Source organism: Anarhichas minor, unplaced genomic scaffold (genome assembly GCF_050575085.1).
Source record: "Anarhichas minor isolate MPS153535 unplaced genomic scaffold, ASM5057508v1 ptg000043l, whole genome shotgun sequence".
In the NCBI taxonomy this organism is placed as follows: domain Eukaryota; kingdom Metazoa; phylum Chordata; class Actinopteri; order Perciformes; family Anarhichadidae; genus Anarhichas; species Anarhichas minor.
Genome location: NW_027466489.1, coordinates 8459033 through 8473997, shown reverse-complemented (window position 1 = coordinate 8473997; position 14965 = coordinate 8459033). Strand labels below are relative to the sequence as shown.

The 14965-nt window shown below is 41.4% G+C and overlaps 1 protein-coding gene across 2 annotated transcripts; it reads left to right on the top strand.

The window, feature by feature from the left end:
- Positions 1-2087: 2087 nt before the first annotated feature.
- On the top strand, positions 2088-12100 carry tfap2c (transcription factor AP-2 gamma (activating enhancer binding protein 2 gamma)). 2 transcript variants are annotated; one of them, XM_076110746.1, is made up of 7 exons: positions 2088-2117; positions 5717-6172; positions 6584-6635; positions 8549-8771; positions 9940-10058; positions 11377-11518; positions 11737-12100. In XM_076110746.1, the coding sequence occupies exons 1-7, from the start codon at positions 2088-2090 to the stop codon at positions 12029-12031; spliced, it is 1317 nt and encodes a 438-aa protein (XP_075966861.1). In that variant the 3' UTR covers positions 12032-12100. The 2 variants fall into 2 exon arrangements, with proteins under 2 accessions (XP_075966861.1, XP_075966860.1); XM_076110745.1 differs by lacking the exon at positions 2088-2117 and adding an exon at positions 4877-5070.
- Positions 12101-14965: the final 2865 nt, after the last annotated feature.

The window sequence follows — 14965 nt, the reverse complement described above, 5'->3', positions numbered from 1 at the left end:
TTGGTTGCAGTCACACATACTGTTTGGTCTTGCGCAGTTGTCCTCTAATGACACAGGAGATCAAAACGAGCTTCTGAACAGATAGTCCAGTGGTGCAGGAAGTAGCCGATTCCCATCTTTCACTTCAGTAAAAGTGGCAAAACTACAAAAAATCTCAAGTAGAAGTAATGCATTACATACATTGTTAGTCAGAAATGCCTTTTTCTTCGTGTTACTTCACTTGGGCAGAATGATGTATGTGCAGAAGGCTGCTTTCACATTGATGAAGAGGGGACGTTTCTCTTTTCTCTGTTTAGTAGGTGCATCTGTATGTGAGCAGGAATGTGTGACATAACCAGTTTAGAATCCAGTCACAGTCCAGACATCTGTAAAATATTTAACACGGAGCAAGGTCTACTGAACTAAAAGACTGGTTGATGTTTAGCTCTGCGGTAATGTGATGATGCGGCCACAAGGCGGCAGCAGAGTGTTTATCGCACCCTGTGATTTTACAGACATGAACTGCGGTCGCAGGGTAAAAAAAGAAAAAAGAACATACAAAGGGGAGTCTGCCTGCTTTTCATTAAATGTAAGTTACACCATAAATATTCCAATCACTGTGGCTAAAAATTTAAATAAACACTGCGTCCTCTTGTCTTCATCCAGCAGCAGTGGATGCCATGTTTTTATAGTTGTGTTGATTTATATTTTTCTGCACACATTAGATCATTGAATAGGTTGTTTACTGGAAAATAATGCATCAATAATAAGAACCACATAAGCTCATGTAAGTTTTTTTTCTTTTTTTAAATTGACCTATTGTCAGTTACCAAAGAAAGTCGCTGTCTTTGCGCAAGAGCAGAGACAGCTGTATTTTCTAACAGCCCTGTCGTTTGTTTTATATATTTAAGTAGCATTTTATTCAAAGCACATACTCGGCTTTTTATGGCCCCATAATTTTGGGAGCACCAAGATATATTTTCTGATGTGAATGGATGTTTGTGACGATGATACATTTACCAAACCCTGCAGGAGAGAATGTGATCGGCATAAAAAAAAAAAGAGTTGGACGCATAGATTTGTTCTGAATGTTTGCACTTGCCGGGATGAATGCAGATTTGTAATGAATTGCAGTAACATTTATTTAACATTCATAGCAAATTTGAATTCATTAAGATATCATAAATATTTTGAATTCAAATTAAGTTGGAAATCATAGCCCCATCGTTATTTGCAGTTGGGTTTTCTGATTGTGTTTTGCTCAAGAAACTAAAAATCGTACAGCTGGCCTTTTGCAATTAATACATCCATAGATATTGGAAATAGGAATTAAAATATGTGTTTTTTAAGAGAATCTGAATATAGGCCTAATGCACGCATGGTCTCTTTCATTATATTTCCTTAATACTTGACACTGTATTGTTTGATGAGACTTTATTTTATGGCAGGTGTCCGGGCTGCAGATCAGAAAGGTAAGATTCTTTTCTCAGAGCAAGATATGTAAACTATACATTCTCAAGCACATAGCGAAGACACTTTGATCTGTTCATTAGTTTAAGCTAAAGTATTTGGGAGATCAGATAACAACAGCCATTTTAGGCCTTAAAAAGCTTCAGAGGCTTTTGAAAGCAGATTCTTTTGGTCAGCCTGCGGCGACGTGGCTTTGGGGGTGGAATTACCTCATCTTGACATTTCCCCACGTCTTATTTTCACCTTTTCTTACACTTTACCCTCTATGACATTGTTTCTTTTTTGCTCAACAATAGCAGATGATTATTAGATTAACAATAATATCTTGACTATAGGTCTAATCTGGTAGGTCGTGCTTACTTTATTTAAAAAAAACAAGACTTTAATACATTTGCGCGCTCCCTTTCTCACATTAATCAATGTTAATACACACGTTGTTTTTCTAATAAAACATCTTAAATGCGTGTTTTCGTCGAGGAACTATAGATGGATTGTTTTGATTTATCCCACTCAGGTGTACTACATGGGTAGGCGCATGCGCACTGCACGACTGTCAGGTGAAGTTGGCAACGTGAACCTCTCATGGTTTCACTCATTCGCTGCTTCTCAGTGGGATTGCTGTGACTTGAGCCTTGCAGATGTCTGTACTGGAGAGGATAGACTGGAGGGTGAGTTGTTTTCTCTTACAGCTGAGTTTAACCCAACCTGCATCACGTTTATCGTCTTTTGTTGCTGAGCCTGTATTTGTTTTACTACTTTCCAGAATCACCTGTTTGTAATGACGCGGCGCCGTAAAAGCAGTGATGCTGTTTTTGATGCTTTGAATATATATATATATATATATATATATATATATATATATATATATATATATATATATGTAGTTAGCCATATTTCTCTTTCATGATTTTAACAAGATAACCACAGCAGATTTTTTATTTTATTTTATTGAATTATAAAAGTATATACAGGAACAGATGTATGTCATAAATTATTCAAATGCAGTTAGTCAGTAGCACTGAGTAATGCAAACGTACTTTAATACACTTAATAGGTCGTATAAAATAAAGTAGATAATTTACAGTATATGAATAGAACCTGCATGTCATACTGCCTTATTTGTGAATAGATACATCATAAGTCAGCCTTTAAAACATGATGTATTATACCATATTGCCTCTGTGTATATAGCAAACCAATTGAAAAATCGCTAAGCAGAACTTATTGATTTGCGTGACATTTCCAACGTGTCCCGGCATGGATCCATTTAATCTTTACACCTGACATCAGCTGAGCCGGCAGTCACTGCAGTCAACTGTTATTAAAATGACAAGCTGAGCATCAGATTTGTTCAAAACATCACCGTCAGGCCAAGCGTGACTAACTCCCTTTAGGTCTGCTCTGCGTCTCCACCGACGTAAAATAACATTTAATCAGCGCGCATTTCACTTCTGCTTCGCATCACAACGAGCCAAGGACCAACACGCAACAACAACAAAAAAGATAATCCTCAGCAGTCCACGTCCTGTTGTTCCCATGCACAGCCGATCATCGCAGTTTAAATGCGCACGGACGCCACATGCTGTTACCCTAAAATACAAAGGTCTGTCCATTAATCTCACAAATTATAATCTGACATTTAGAACTTGTCAAATGATACAAAACAAATGAATGGAATGAGTCAAAAATACTGCCTATACAGTTGCCCACACTATTTTTTGTTGAGGAGGGAGATATTTTATAATGATTTTTGAAGGTCTAGCAACTAAAATAAAATGGACTGAAACATAACAAAATAATGGACAGTTAGGTCGTTATAAATAAATAAATTAATTAAAAAACAGGAAAATAAACATATTTTGTTCTCACTTTTGGGTTTTGATGCAGAGCTTCAAAGCAGCCTTGTTTTAGACATTGCAAAGCTCCACCAAAAATGTAAATGAAGTGAAGAAAGAGTTGTTTGTTGAGATCCTTTGAGCTTTAGATTTTTTTTTGAGAGAATGATGCTGCTACACCCCTCGGGCTTATTGCGGTTTGAAACAAGCACTTAGCCACCACTGTGAAACACCGACATCACAATGTCATGGGTTTATTTGAATGACTATTATTCATTTAATTCATGCATTTAAATCAGAGAGTTGCATTAACTTTGCTGCTGATTTGCAACAAAAATTATAATAATAGCATTTAGTCAAGTAAAGTGGTATACAAGCTATTATTTTATACTGTACTGTACTGATTACATTATATGCGAATATCACCACTGCGAATAATAATAATAATAGTAATAATAATATTAATAATGATAATAATAATTCTAAAACAGGGATGACGATCAGTTTAGTAGGCCTTACATGTAAAATACTTCAAATATTGAAGTTATTTGTATATGATTTGCATATTTAAACATCAGTACTATGGTCAATAGGTTTTGTTTACTTAGAAACTCTGAAAACACGGAGCCTATTCTTACACTATAATATACAGAACATACCGTTTCTCTTCTTCTATTGTTAAATTAAGAACGCCGTCAAAACATCAGAACATCTCGAACCGAGCACTGTGATTGGCCGAGAGGCATCCCTGAGCGTCATAACCTCACCATGAGGTACTCTGTAACCTAGCAACCCAACCCTGCAACACTACTCAATCTGAGTTGTGTTAGTTCTGACACAAAATGTATGTCACTCCTAATTAAAGCTTTTTTTTTTTTTTACTCAGCAAATACTTTTTTTTAATGATTGGAGGAATATTTTAAGAACTGTAATTCTGAATATCCTCGCTACCCATCAACTCAGCAGGCTATGAGAATGTCTGTAAAGGAATATAATCCTAAACTGAGCCTACAGGTGTCCTCCTACACGTTTAAAAGGCCTGGCTTCAAGTCACTGGTGGGGCACGAGGAGATAAAAACAAACACGGTAAAACACACGAGTAGGTGGTGAGAGATTGAAAGCCACGAAAAGTTTCCTCTAGTAAAGTCAATGAGTTTACATGTCTGACGCTTCACAGACGGACAGAATTCTGATTGGCCCGATGTCCCGCCAATCAGCAATATTTTCATTTTCCTCTTTCACTGACATCAGCGCGCGGGGGTGACGCCCCCTCGGAGCGGCTGTGCAGATATAGTAGCCTTCAGTGCTAACGTGTGCACCAATAAGACTGAACAGCGCTTTTTTTGTCCATAAGAGGGAGTCAAGTTTCTTAGTTGCACCGTTTTCGCCCACTTCCACAGCAGAACTACCGAACACAGTGACCGGACAGGGGGGGGGGGGGGGGGGGGGGGGGGGGGGGGGGGGGGGGGGGGGAGATATCGCTCGACAACGATTATTTTCTCCCATAGTGGCTGTTGGGAACTCACGTCTGTGGTTGGATAGTCGGTCGGTCGGTCAGTTCGCCCCTTCAGCCTTCACTCACAACTTCGCCTCTTCGCAGCAGCCGAAGAACAAGGTGGTTCATGATCACCAGGAAGCTTTTGATTTGTTCATACCTGGATTAACTCGCAGACGACAAGATTTATTTTTTGGTTTCCAGATTTTTTTTTGGAGCAGAGAGACTTTTTTCTCTGTCAGAATGTTGTGGAAATTAGCCGACAACGTGAAGTACGAGGATGACTGCGAGGTGAGTTTCGATAGTTACAAAACGAGGGATACGTGCCTTTTGATTGCCATGTAACAAAAGTTTGCCATTCAACGACGAGGGTGACTATTTTTTTTATTTTTTTATTTTTTAATCATATGCTAATGTGAATGATAAGATAAGCGAAGATAAAAGGGAAATCCTCGATCAATTCTGAAAAAAAGCTGAGACGCCAGCTGTGAAAGAAAAACATTTTTCTGAATAAATGAACAATACTTATTTCGATGACAGCAACAACAGTGATACAACTGATAATGATAATTATAATAATAATAAAAAGAAAACATATTTTCCAAAAGTACCAATAATTTGGGTCTTTACTAACACGGGAGAACATTGTTATATTTCAATCCAATAATTCAATAACCAATTCAATTCAAATAATACAGTAGCCTTCTACACGCTAATAATGATGATAATAATACTAATAATAATAATACAATATTCGTTCATTTTAAATGCAAAGTCTACATATATTCACGCTCGTCTCTAAACCATTAGGCTATCTTTAGTAAACATCATGCCGTCATAGTCAACACACACTTGATTCCCTTGAGGGATGAATGTCACCACTACCTGCCATTTTGTTGTCAGCTATATCAGTTGACCTGTATCTTCCGTCCCTCAGGAAAGGCACGACGGCAACAGCAATGGGAACCCCCGGCTGCCCCACCTGCCAGCGGTCAGTCAGCACCTCTACAGCCCGTCTTCCTCCCTCTCACACTCGGCCAGTTCGGACTTCCAGCCCCCGTACTTCCCGCCTCCCTACCAGCCCATCTCCTACCCGCAGTCCAGTGACCCCTACTCCCACCTCGGGGACCCTTTCAACATCAACTCCTTACACCAGTCGCAGTCGTCGAACCAGCAGCAATGGCCCGGTCGGCAGGGCCAGGAGGGGCTCGGTGCGCACGGGAGGAGCGGACTGGCGAGTCAAATCCTGGGCCTGGAGGGCTCGTCCGGGGTGAGGAGGGAAGGCTTCCGCCGGCCTGAGCTGCTGTCCCCACACGTGCACAGCATAGAGTCGTCGGTTATTGGGGACAGCATGGGGATGCACGACATGGGGCACGGACTGGAGGATGTTCAAGTGAGTGGATGTAATTGACGAGTACTTGAAATTGCACCGAGGCGATAAGGTGTGGAGGTCGCTGAGGTGTGTGCCCATGCATGCACACTGCATGTGCTGAGTTGTACTTGCTGAAACAGATAGCCAAACACCATAATACATTTTGGGATACCATCCAAGCGTACAATAAAACTAAAGTACTTAGGTTATTGTATATAAATAAACAGGGACATTATATTGATCACATAAGAGGTCAGAAAAACAATCAAAGATCACCACTACCATACCATAATGAATTAATTACCTTAATATAGCTGCCATTCTCGTTATAACTACATTATTTTCTTTGAAAGAGAGTCATTTAGATAGACATTGAATATTTTTGACAGAAATTAAATTCAACTTGCTATGTGTCTTTTTATTTTTTATCAGCATGTAGATGACCACAGTGTTATTATGGCAGACCAGACAGTCATCAAAAAAGGTGAGTTTATTGCATGTTTTTGACTAATCTAATCTTTAGTCCAAAAACACAACTACCCCCAGTTCTCTTCATTTGAAACGAAAAAAAAGAACAAACACCTTTTAAGGAAATGCTGCCTGGGGAACATTTGTCTTTGTTCAACCAAATAAATATGCAGTAATTACTGGCAAGGGCTGGAAATTTACTGTAAGGATTGTATTTTTTTCTCTCTCTCTACATACTTGGAATTGTCATAACAATTACTATATAGTGGCATGTCAGGGCATTCAGTACAGCAAAAGAGGAGTGTTGTATTTGTACTTGCACTGCATACACTGATAATCCTCACAGCCATGAGATGCACTTATCTAAGCTGGCTGTGATCCTTAGCCTATTCTGTTGGTGAAGGTGCTTGAATGGATGCCCAGTGGGAAAGAACTGATCCCTTTCAAAAAACGACAGACTCTAGCTGACAAGACATGAAAATTGAGCAATCTCACAACCCTCGGTGTTGACTGTGAGAGAAGAGGAAAGCTTTGGATCACCTTTAGGCTGACTAAGCTTGCAATTGCAGCTCTTTTCAGTTCACGTTAACAGGAAATTATGAGTTGATCTTGAAGCAGTGTTTGGCTCTGCAGAACCAGCTTTTTGGCGGGGTGTGGCATTAGGCTTGCATGTGAAGGACAGTTTAGTTATTTGTCAGGACATGAACTCTTTTGAGGAAGAACTTATTCCCGCTGTTTTGTCACCAGGGCTTCATTAAACAGACTTTGAGTCAGAGATCAGCTTGAGCAACATTGTTCTGCTGCTTAGCTTTCTTTCTACATTTATTCAAACCATACACAGGCAGATAGATAGATGGATTCTGCAAAAATGTACAACATCATTATATAAAATGTAAGCATATAAATACCGGTTTTACCTTTCATTTCAAAATGTGAACCTCGTGCTTTAGTTTCTCATTATCATGCCTGACAAAGATCACAGCGGTGCGGTTAATACGATGACATTTATGTGATATTGTACAGTGAATATTGTGTTGTTGTTTTTTTTTAATCATTATAGCAAATATTGTTGCAATCATACGACGCATAGTTACAAGCAGAAAGCCATTAGCACAGCGCAATAAACCAAGTATTCTCCATTTGCTATACGGAAATATGTGATGGCTCGTTATTATGTTCCCATGCTCAAGGGCACACTATGGGCAATGTAGGTTTTCCACTTGTAAACGATGGCATGTCACTCCCAGCCATGTGCCCCGGCGGAGCCGTAAAGCACTGATGTGACTCTGTGATTTTTGTCTCAGTATTAGGACTACGAGGTGGCAGGAACCTTGATCGCTTACAGAGGACTTATTATCAGGGGGGAATTCTGGCGGGTGAGATAGCTATGTTCTGTAGTTGTACTGTTTTGTTTGTCCGATGACTGTCACTGCTTTTGTGGGGGGGGTTAAAAACCTCCTCAAACTTTTAGAACCAGCAAGAAAAAACACACACACATTGTCTACCTAGAGCCTTTGAGACCAATAAATAAACAGGACTGAGGTATATCTGTGGCTTAGATGAGGGGCTGTATGTGTGCATCTGTTTGTGGATGGTGTTTGGCATGAGGGCATTTCAGATGTTTAACCATCAGGCAAACAATGTTTGGAAAACCACACAATATTTCCAAAGTCTTTCCTACAGCAGACGCTGGTTTTGTCAGTCGTGCAGAGCTGCATACACACTCTTCCTTGTGATTACGTACAAGAAAACACAGATTCCCTGTTGCACAGAAAGGATTAGGATAATTAGATGAGTTCATGTACATACACAGGAAAAGTGCATATATAAACAAATTCTTTTGCACAACCAGGATCTTTTTGCCTTTCATTTGTTGTTCTTCACTTCTTCAGCTTACCCATATTTTGTTCCCCCCCCCTCACCCTCCAGGGCCTGTCACTCTACCCAAAGGCAACGTGCTGGGTCTTCCTTTCCAGAAAGAGTCCCTGCTGGGCATGGTATCAAACCCCACAGAGGTATTCTGCTCCGTACCGGGCCGCCTTTCCTTGCTGAGCTCCACTTCCAAGTACAAGGTTACCGTGGCCGAGGTCCAGAGACGTCTGTCACCCCCTGAGTGCCTCAACGCATCGCTCCTGGGAGGTGTTTTACGCAGGTCAGAGCTCAGACTCATTCAACATGACAGCAAGTTGGATTTGATAATATTTCCCTGTTGCTGTTTTGTTAAAGTCTTCAATATACACATGAATACAGTAGCACCGCTTCACAAAAAACAAGAAAATCTAATTCCAACATAATTCATATCCTCGTTTTTTTTATCAATATCTCTATTACCTGCATGCTTGGTAAGGTTGTCAGATTGCCTCGGATAGGAATAATCGTCAAACTGAGGTAACAGCCCTCGAGATCTGTAGACTAAAGCTCAGCAGCCCATGCGAAAAGCTTTTCTAAAAGCACAGCTTGGCTCAGTTGCTCTGGCTCATCATTTTCTTTCTTTTTTTGTGTACGGTTCGTGACATTCTTTGTGTGGTCTGCAATTTTGGTTTTCTGCGTCCTCTGGGGATAGTTTACATCAACACAGTTAGTACCAATCTTAAGACTGTGGGTGTGTGCGTTTGGGTGTTTGTCAGGGGTTGCAGCATGGGTAGGTTTATCTGTGGCACCGCAGTTGACCTTATGGCACATATGCTAGTGTGGCAGTCTGTTGAGGGACTGTGATGTTACTGCATGTAACACCCCTGACCGGAGCATTTTGTGCTTGGAGTGCATGTTTGCCACTTCCCATGTGCCTGTGTTAATGCTGACATGCACACACACACGCGCGCGCAATCAGACATTTTTAAGTAGGTCATATAGCACTAGGAGGGGGATCGTTAGCAGGGGGGGTGGGGGCACTCGTACACACATGCTTCCCTAAAGATGCTCCCTCTCTCACCCGCCACGGAGAGGGAGAGCTTGCCCTCCAGCCATGCGTAAAACCGAATCGGCCATTGCAAGTGGGGAGTATAAGTGTTTCTGCATGTGCGAGTGATTTCTCTGCTATGCTTTTTGAGTGGGTCAGGAGAGCCTGTTTGTGTGATTTATTTGTTATCGCGAGTGCACAATGAGAACTTCTGCAGGAGTGAGTGCAAGACCTCTGACGGGTTGCGTCTGCAGTATGCTCTGCTATCTCTAGATCTTAGCTGACAGCACAATAATCACACAAATCTATTCCTCCTAATTTAATGCCCTGAAGCAGATGCCAATCAACAAAATATTATGTGTGAAGAGAATAACATTTATATTAAATATATAACATGCATTTTTGTGTTCTTCTTCTGCAGAGCCAAGTCAAAAAATGGAGGTCGCTCTCTGAGAGAAAAGTTGGATAAGATCGGGCTCAACCTGCCTGCAGGAAGAAGGAAGGCAGCCAATGTCACACTACTTACCTCACTAGTGGAAGGTATGACATGTCACTCAGTAGTGCATTGCACCATCTCACACGTAATTGCTGTTTGCAGCGGCTGGAATGTCGCCTTCTACGAGTGAGAACGTCGATCTCATTCACGCAGTATGTGTGTTTTTTAAAGCACTGCACGGTATCTCAAGCCATTCTCCCAACACTTTCCATTGACATAAAGGCAATACAAGCAATGCAACATTTTATTTCTCGAGCAACTTTGTTTCATTAGCACAGCTGCACGTCAGCTGTCCCTTTCTTCCCATGGCAATTCTGTCCGTTTAGTCCAAAATCAGAGTTGTTTTGAAGGCAAGCTGGTTGTCCTTGATATTCTCAGCTTAGTGTCTGCAGAACACTAATGGTGCAGCAGAACAGCTCAGCACCAACTCTACCACTGTTATGATTGTATTATTTAGTATTTAACAGTACACGGCACTGTGCGCTATGCATTGTCTCACCACAGAACTTCAGTTATTCAACATCAGGGAGTTATGTGGTCGTAAAGATGAACGCCACACCTTCACCTTTCCTTGCCAATGCGGTGAATACTAAAACCTCAGTCATAGCCAGACAGTGACGCTTCACCATGAAAACGTTATCACTTTAATCACATCTACCTGCCGCAGGGCTGAGGTAGAATATTTTTTTTCCTCTCTCGCTCCCTAACACGCCTAATTCTTATAAATGGGCCGATGATTCTGTGCAGGAGAATGACTGGAGGCTCGTGTTATTTAGAGACCTTCAAAGCTGAATTAAGCCTTGTTATCTTGTGTTCGACTCGCCAGGAGGGCCTGCTGACCTTAAAGATTGTGCTTCTGAATAGCTGCCCGCATCCTCAAGTGATGTGCGTGTCTATCAATAAGCGGAGCTGTAGGCGCCGTGGGCACTCTCTGCTAGCATTTATCCACATAAGCCCATTATGACCATGCAAGTCAAACCACCCTCAAGACGGAAATATATTCATCTCACTAGCTCTTCTTCCCCCGAGCTAGAGCACTGAGCACAGCTGATTATTCTGTAGTTCAACTGCTTCACTTCATGTGCCTTGATGCTCGTGTGTATCAGGTCCAAAACGGGGCTGCTCCTGTAATGCTCTAAATTGATAAATTGCTGAAGCCGGGCCAGCTTACCATTTGATCTTTGCCCAGTGCGCCAGAGCACATGCAGTGATAATGCCTGTGTAAATATTAATAATCTTCATTCTTTCATAAACAGAAAGTCTTGGCTTGAGACCAAGAGCCAAGTGTCAACTTCGGTCGTGTCTTTGGTTTAGAGACGATTTTTTCCTTTTCTCTTACAAGGTTTGTTTTTCTTCTCTTAGGTGAAGCTGTTCATTTAGCAAGAGACTTTGGATACGTGTGTGAGACAGAGTTCCCTGCAAAGGCAATTGCTGAATACCTGGGCAGGCCGCACGTGGAGCGCAACGAGGTTAACTCTCGCAAGAACATGCTCCTAGCTGCCAAGTGAGTGTCTTGTCTGTACGGTTGCCTTTCATTCGCAAGGAAATACACCTCAAGCAAAGTAGGATATACCTTAACTAGAACCTTTTTGGTGCTATAACATTCATTGAGTACTGGAGAATTTTGCAGACTTAATTTCCTGCAGTCTCATGTTGAAACAGTACATGTGTTAGCGTGAGTATTTTCCCTCTTCCTAAATTATTCTTGTTTTCCACCAACAGGCAAATCTGCAAGGAGTTCACTGACCTGCTTACTCAGGACCGTTCACCTCTGGGCAACTCTCGGCCGGCCCCCATCATGGAGCCTGGAATCCAAGGCTGCCTGACCCACTTCAGCCTCATCACTCATGGCTTTGGCTCTCCGGCCATCTGCGCCGCCATGACCTCGCTTCAGAACTACCTGAACGAGGCGCTCAAACAAGTGGACAAGATGTACCTGAGCTCTGGTAGCGACACCCAGGGATCCTCAGACAGTGGAAGCAAATCTGCAGACAAAATGGACAAGCACAGGAAATGAGAGCTCAGAGGAGAATCCTTATGAACCCCAGATTCCCTTAATCTTGCCGCCCTGTCTGCCCTTTTTGGATTTAAAAGAAAAAAAGAAAAAAATCAATATTGATTGATAAGTATTGTCATTTTGAGGTGTGTGTGTGTGTGTGTGTGTGTGTGTGTGTGTGTGTGTGTGTGTGTGTGTGTGTGTGTGTGTGTGTGTGTGTGTGTGTGTGTGTGTGTGTGTGTGTGTGTGTGTGTGTGTGTGTGTGTGTGTGTGTGTGTGTGTGTGTGTGTGTGTGTGTGTGTGTGTGTGCAATGTTGAATTCATATCCTATTTTTTGAGAAGTGGATGATTTTTAAGAACTTGTCACAGTTGGCTGCAAATCAGCACCGACGACGAACGCCTGTGTGATCCGGTCCGAATGGGAGCCCACCTTGTGAGGGCATTAAACACACCATATCATACTAACCACCATGCAGTTTCATTTAGTTGTCAATATCCTGATGCTACGACTGTCGGACCTGCTCCCTGTTGACAAGAGGAGGAAAAGAACAAAGTGTATATTTTTTTTTTTTTTTTTTCTTCCATCTAAAGGACATCATTTCAAGATGAGTTGCTGTGGCTGTGAATTCCTCTCAGCCCACCCTCTCCCCTTCGTCTGGAGGCAAATCCTCTGATTTCCTGTGTCTCAATGGACTTGCAAAGGACAATTTTTATATGAGAAAGATAGAGAAGAAAATCCACTTCATTTTCTTTCTTTCTTTCTTTTTATTTGTGCTTGATTTGTACGACCACTTCAAAATGGATCCAGTGTTATTGTGCTTTATTCATGAAAGATGATTTGAATCTTATGTAGGCCGAAATGAGAAAAGACGATTTCTTTGGTTTTCTGGTCTGTTTTTGGTCAGAAACCAAAGACTTTACAGCCTCTTCAGTGTTCATGTGGATTACAGGCAGCAATGCATCCATTGTTACTCTATCTTTTAAACCTGGCAGCGCTCTTTTTGTGACCACGTTAGGTATTCATCATTCTTAGTATTTAAAAACCCCAAGTTACCACCCACCTACCAACCACTTCGGTCTTGCCAGAGTGCATGTTTGTTGTGAGAATGTGTGTGTAAATGTATATATTTCTTTCTTTGAAAATTTTAATTAGACATTAAATTCCAAACATAGAATTTTATCCAGTGTCTCGTCCTGGATGTAAATATTTTCTAATTTATGTTGTAATTTAATGGGCTTGTGTAAATAATGGTATCATTCTGGTGTATGGTTTCACTTTTTATGATAATGTCTTTAACTTTTATAAATGGGTTAGTTTTTTATCGAGTAGAGGTTAGGAAGTGGGCATGATATACTTTTTTGAAAATATGTAAAAACAAAACAAAAACCTGTTTTAAAGTTTCAGGAAAAAAATAAAAATAAAATGAAAGACTCGAGCCTGATTCAGTGAGTCGGTGATGTTGCCTGAGCCCCATCAAAAACACACATTTTTGTGCACTATTGTTCTGTTGCCCCCTTTTCAGCAGCGTTTCACAGATGATGGTTAAGTCATGGGTTGGAATATTTTCCTTTTAATAAACGGCAAAGAAAAACCCCAAACTAATGGGAACAGTAGCTATCATTATCTGCTCTCACTTAGCTTCTCTGCCCTCGCTGTGTGGCTCAGCGAGGGCAGAGACCTCAAAAATACATGTGATGAACAAAGATGCACAGCTGAGAGCAAACGACATGGCTTTCTACGTTTGAACATAGAAAACTTTCAACATATACTGATTGCTCCAAGAGCCTGCTCAATCTTTCTCTTTCCTGTTTCTTACCTTTTGAGCAGGTGGGCCCCAACGTAAAGTGTCGATCTGCATCTAGTTTTAAGGATGTATTTCTTCTATTGGAAGTCAGTGCTGCAAGTTTCACGCCGCAGACAATTCCTTTGATGTCTGTTGGAACAAGTTATGTTTTAAAGCTGCAGAGGAGATTTGCATATGGCTGAAGGTTGCTTAATCATCACTTGCCAAGCCAGTTCCTGCTGATTCATGTGGCCTGTGTGTTTACGTGTTTCAGGAGCTTGTGTCTTAGCCATAGTAACACCAAACCAGTGTTGAATGAAACACATTTGTGCATTAGCGTTGGACACATAGATTTGGATTCATGAGTAGTATCAATTTTTAATCCACAACAATATATATGATATAGTGCCCCAACATTTCTCCTATGTGCCGCATTAGCCTATATCCATATATCCAGCACTGGAGGTCAATAGGTGAAACCAGTGTTTCACAAAGGCCAGACTGCATGATAAAGAGGATCAGCAGCAGCAGTGTGCCATACCTATCGGTTAAACAAGTATCAGCCTCTCCCCTCAGAACCTGTTAAACCAGACCTGTCAACCTGGTGGCTCATGGCCACTCAGCGGTTGACTTTAACTGCCTTCAGTTACTTGTAGCTTATACGCTTGGCCCTGAGAGAGTGTATATAACAGAAGGAGGAGGTAGAAAAGGAGAGGGAGGTTGGGGTGGAGGGAGAAAGAGGCGGTGGAAGTTGAGTGTCTTTGATGACCGGTTGAACACGGTTGAGACATCAACCTTCCTCCGTCTGAGGCTTTGATTGGAAGTTATTTGCTCTGTCCCTTCTCTCACGACTGTCTTTCATGTTGTCACTCTGTCAGTCACATGGCAGGGCTTTGTTTTGGCAGCCGTGAGCTATTAACACACATGCACCTCTCACTCACTTTCTTTACCTTTATCGTCAGCTGAGGCCCCCCTCTGGCCAACTGTGCTGAGCTAGAGCTTGTCAGATGAGTATCTCAAAGGAATACTTCACCCACAAAATGACCATTTGTATCAAAAGCTCACTGCGTGTAACCTTGAATTCTTGAAGAAAACTTGTGTTTTTCTCACATGGCTCCACGGCCAGCAAAAAAAGCTGTGAAGGGAGTAAATCCTCGCTGAATTCAACTAA

Excerpts from the sequence above, each read along its gene's own strand:
- tfap2c (XM_076110745.1), top strand. The coding sequence starts at position 5,023 with ATGTTGTGGAAATTAGCCGACAACGTGAAGTACGAGGATGACTGCGAG. Across the intron at positions 5,071-5,716 it reads AGTACGAGGATGACTGCGAG|GAAAGGCACGACGGCAACAG; the intron begins GTGAGTTTCGAT and ends TCCGTCCCTCAG. Across the intron at positions 10,059-11,376 it reads ACTTACCTCACTAGTGGAAG|GTGAAGCTGTTCATTTAGCA; the intron begins GTATGACATGTC and ends TTCTTCTCTTAG.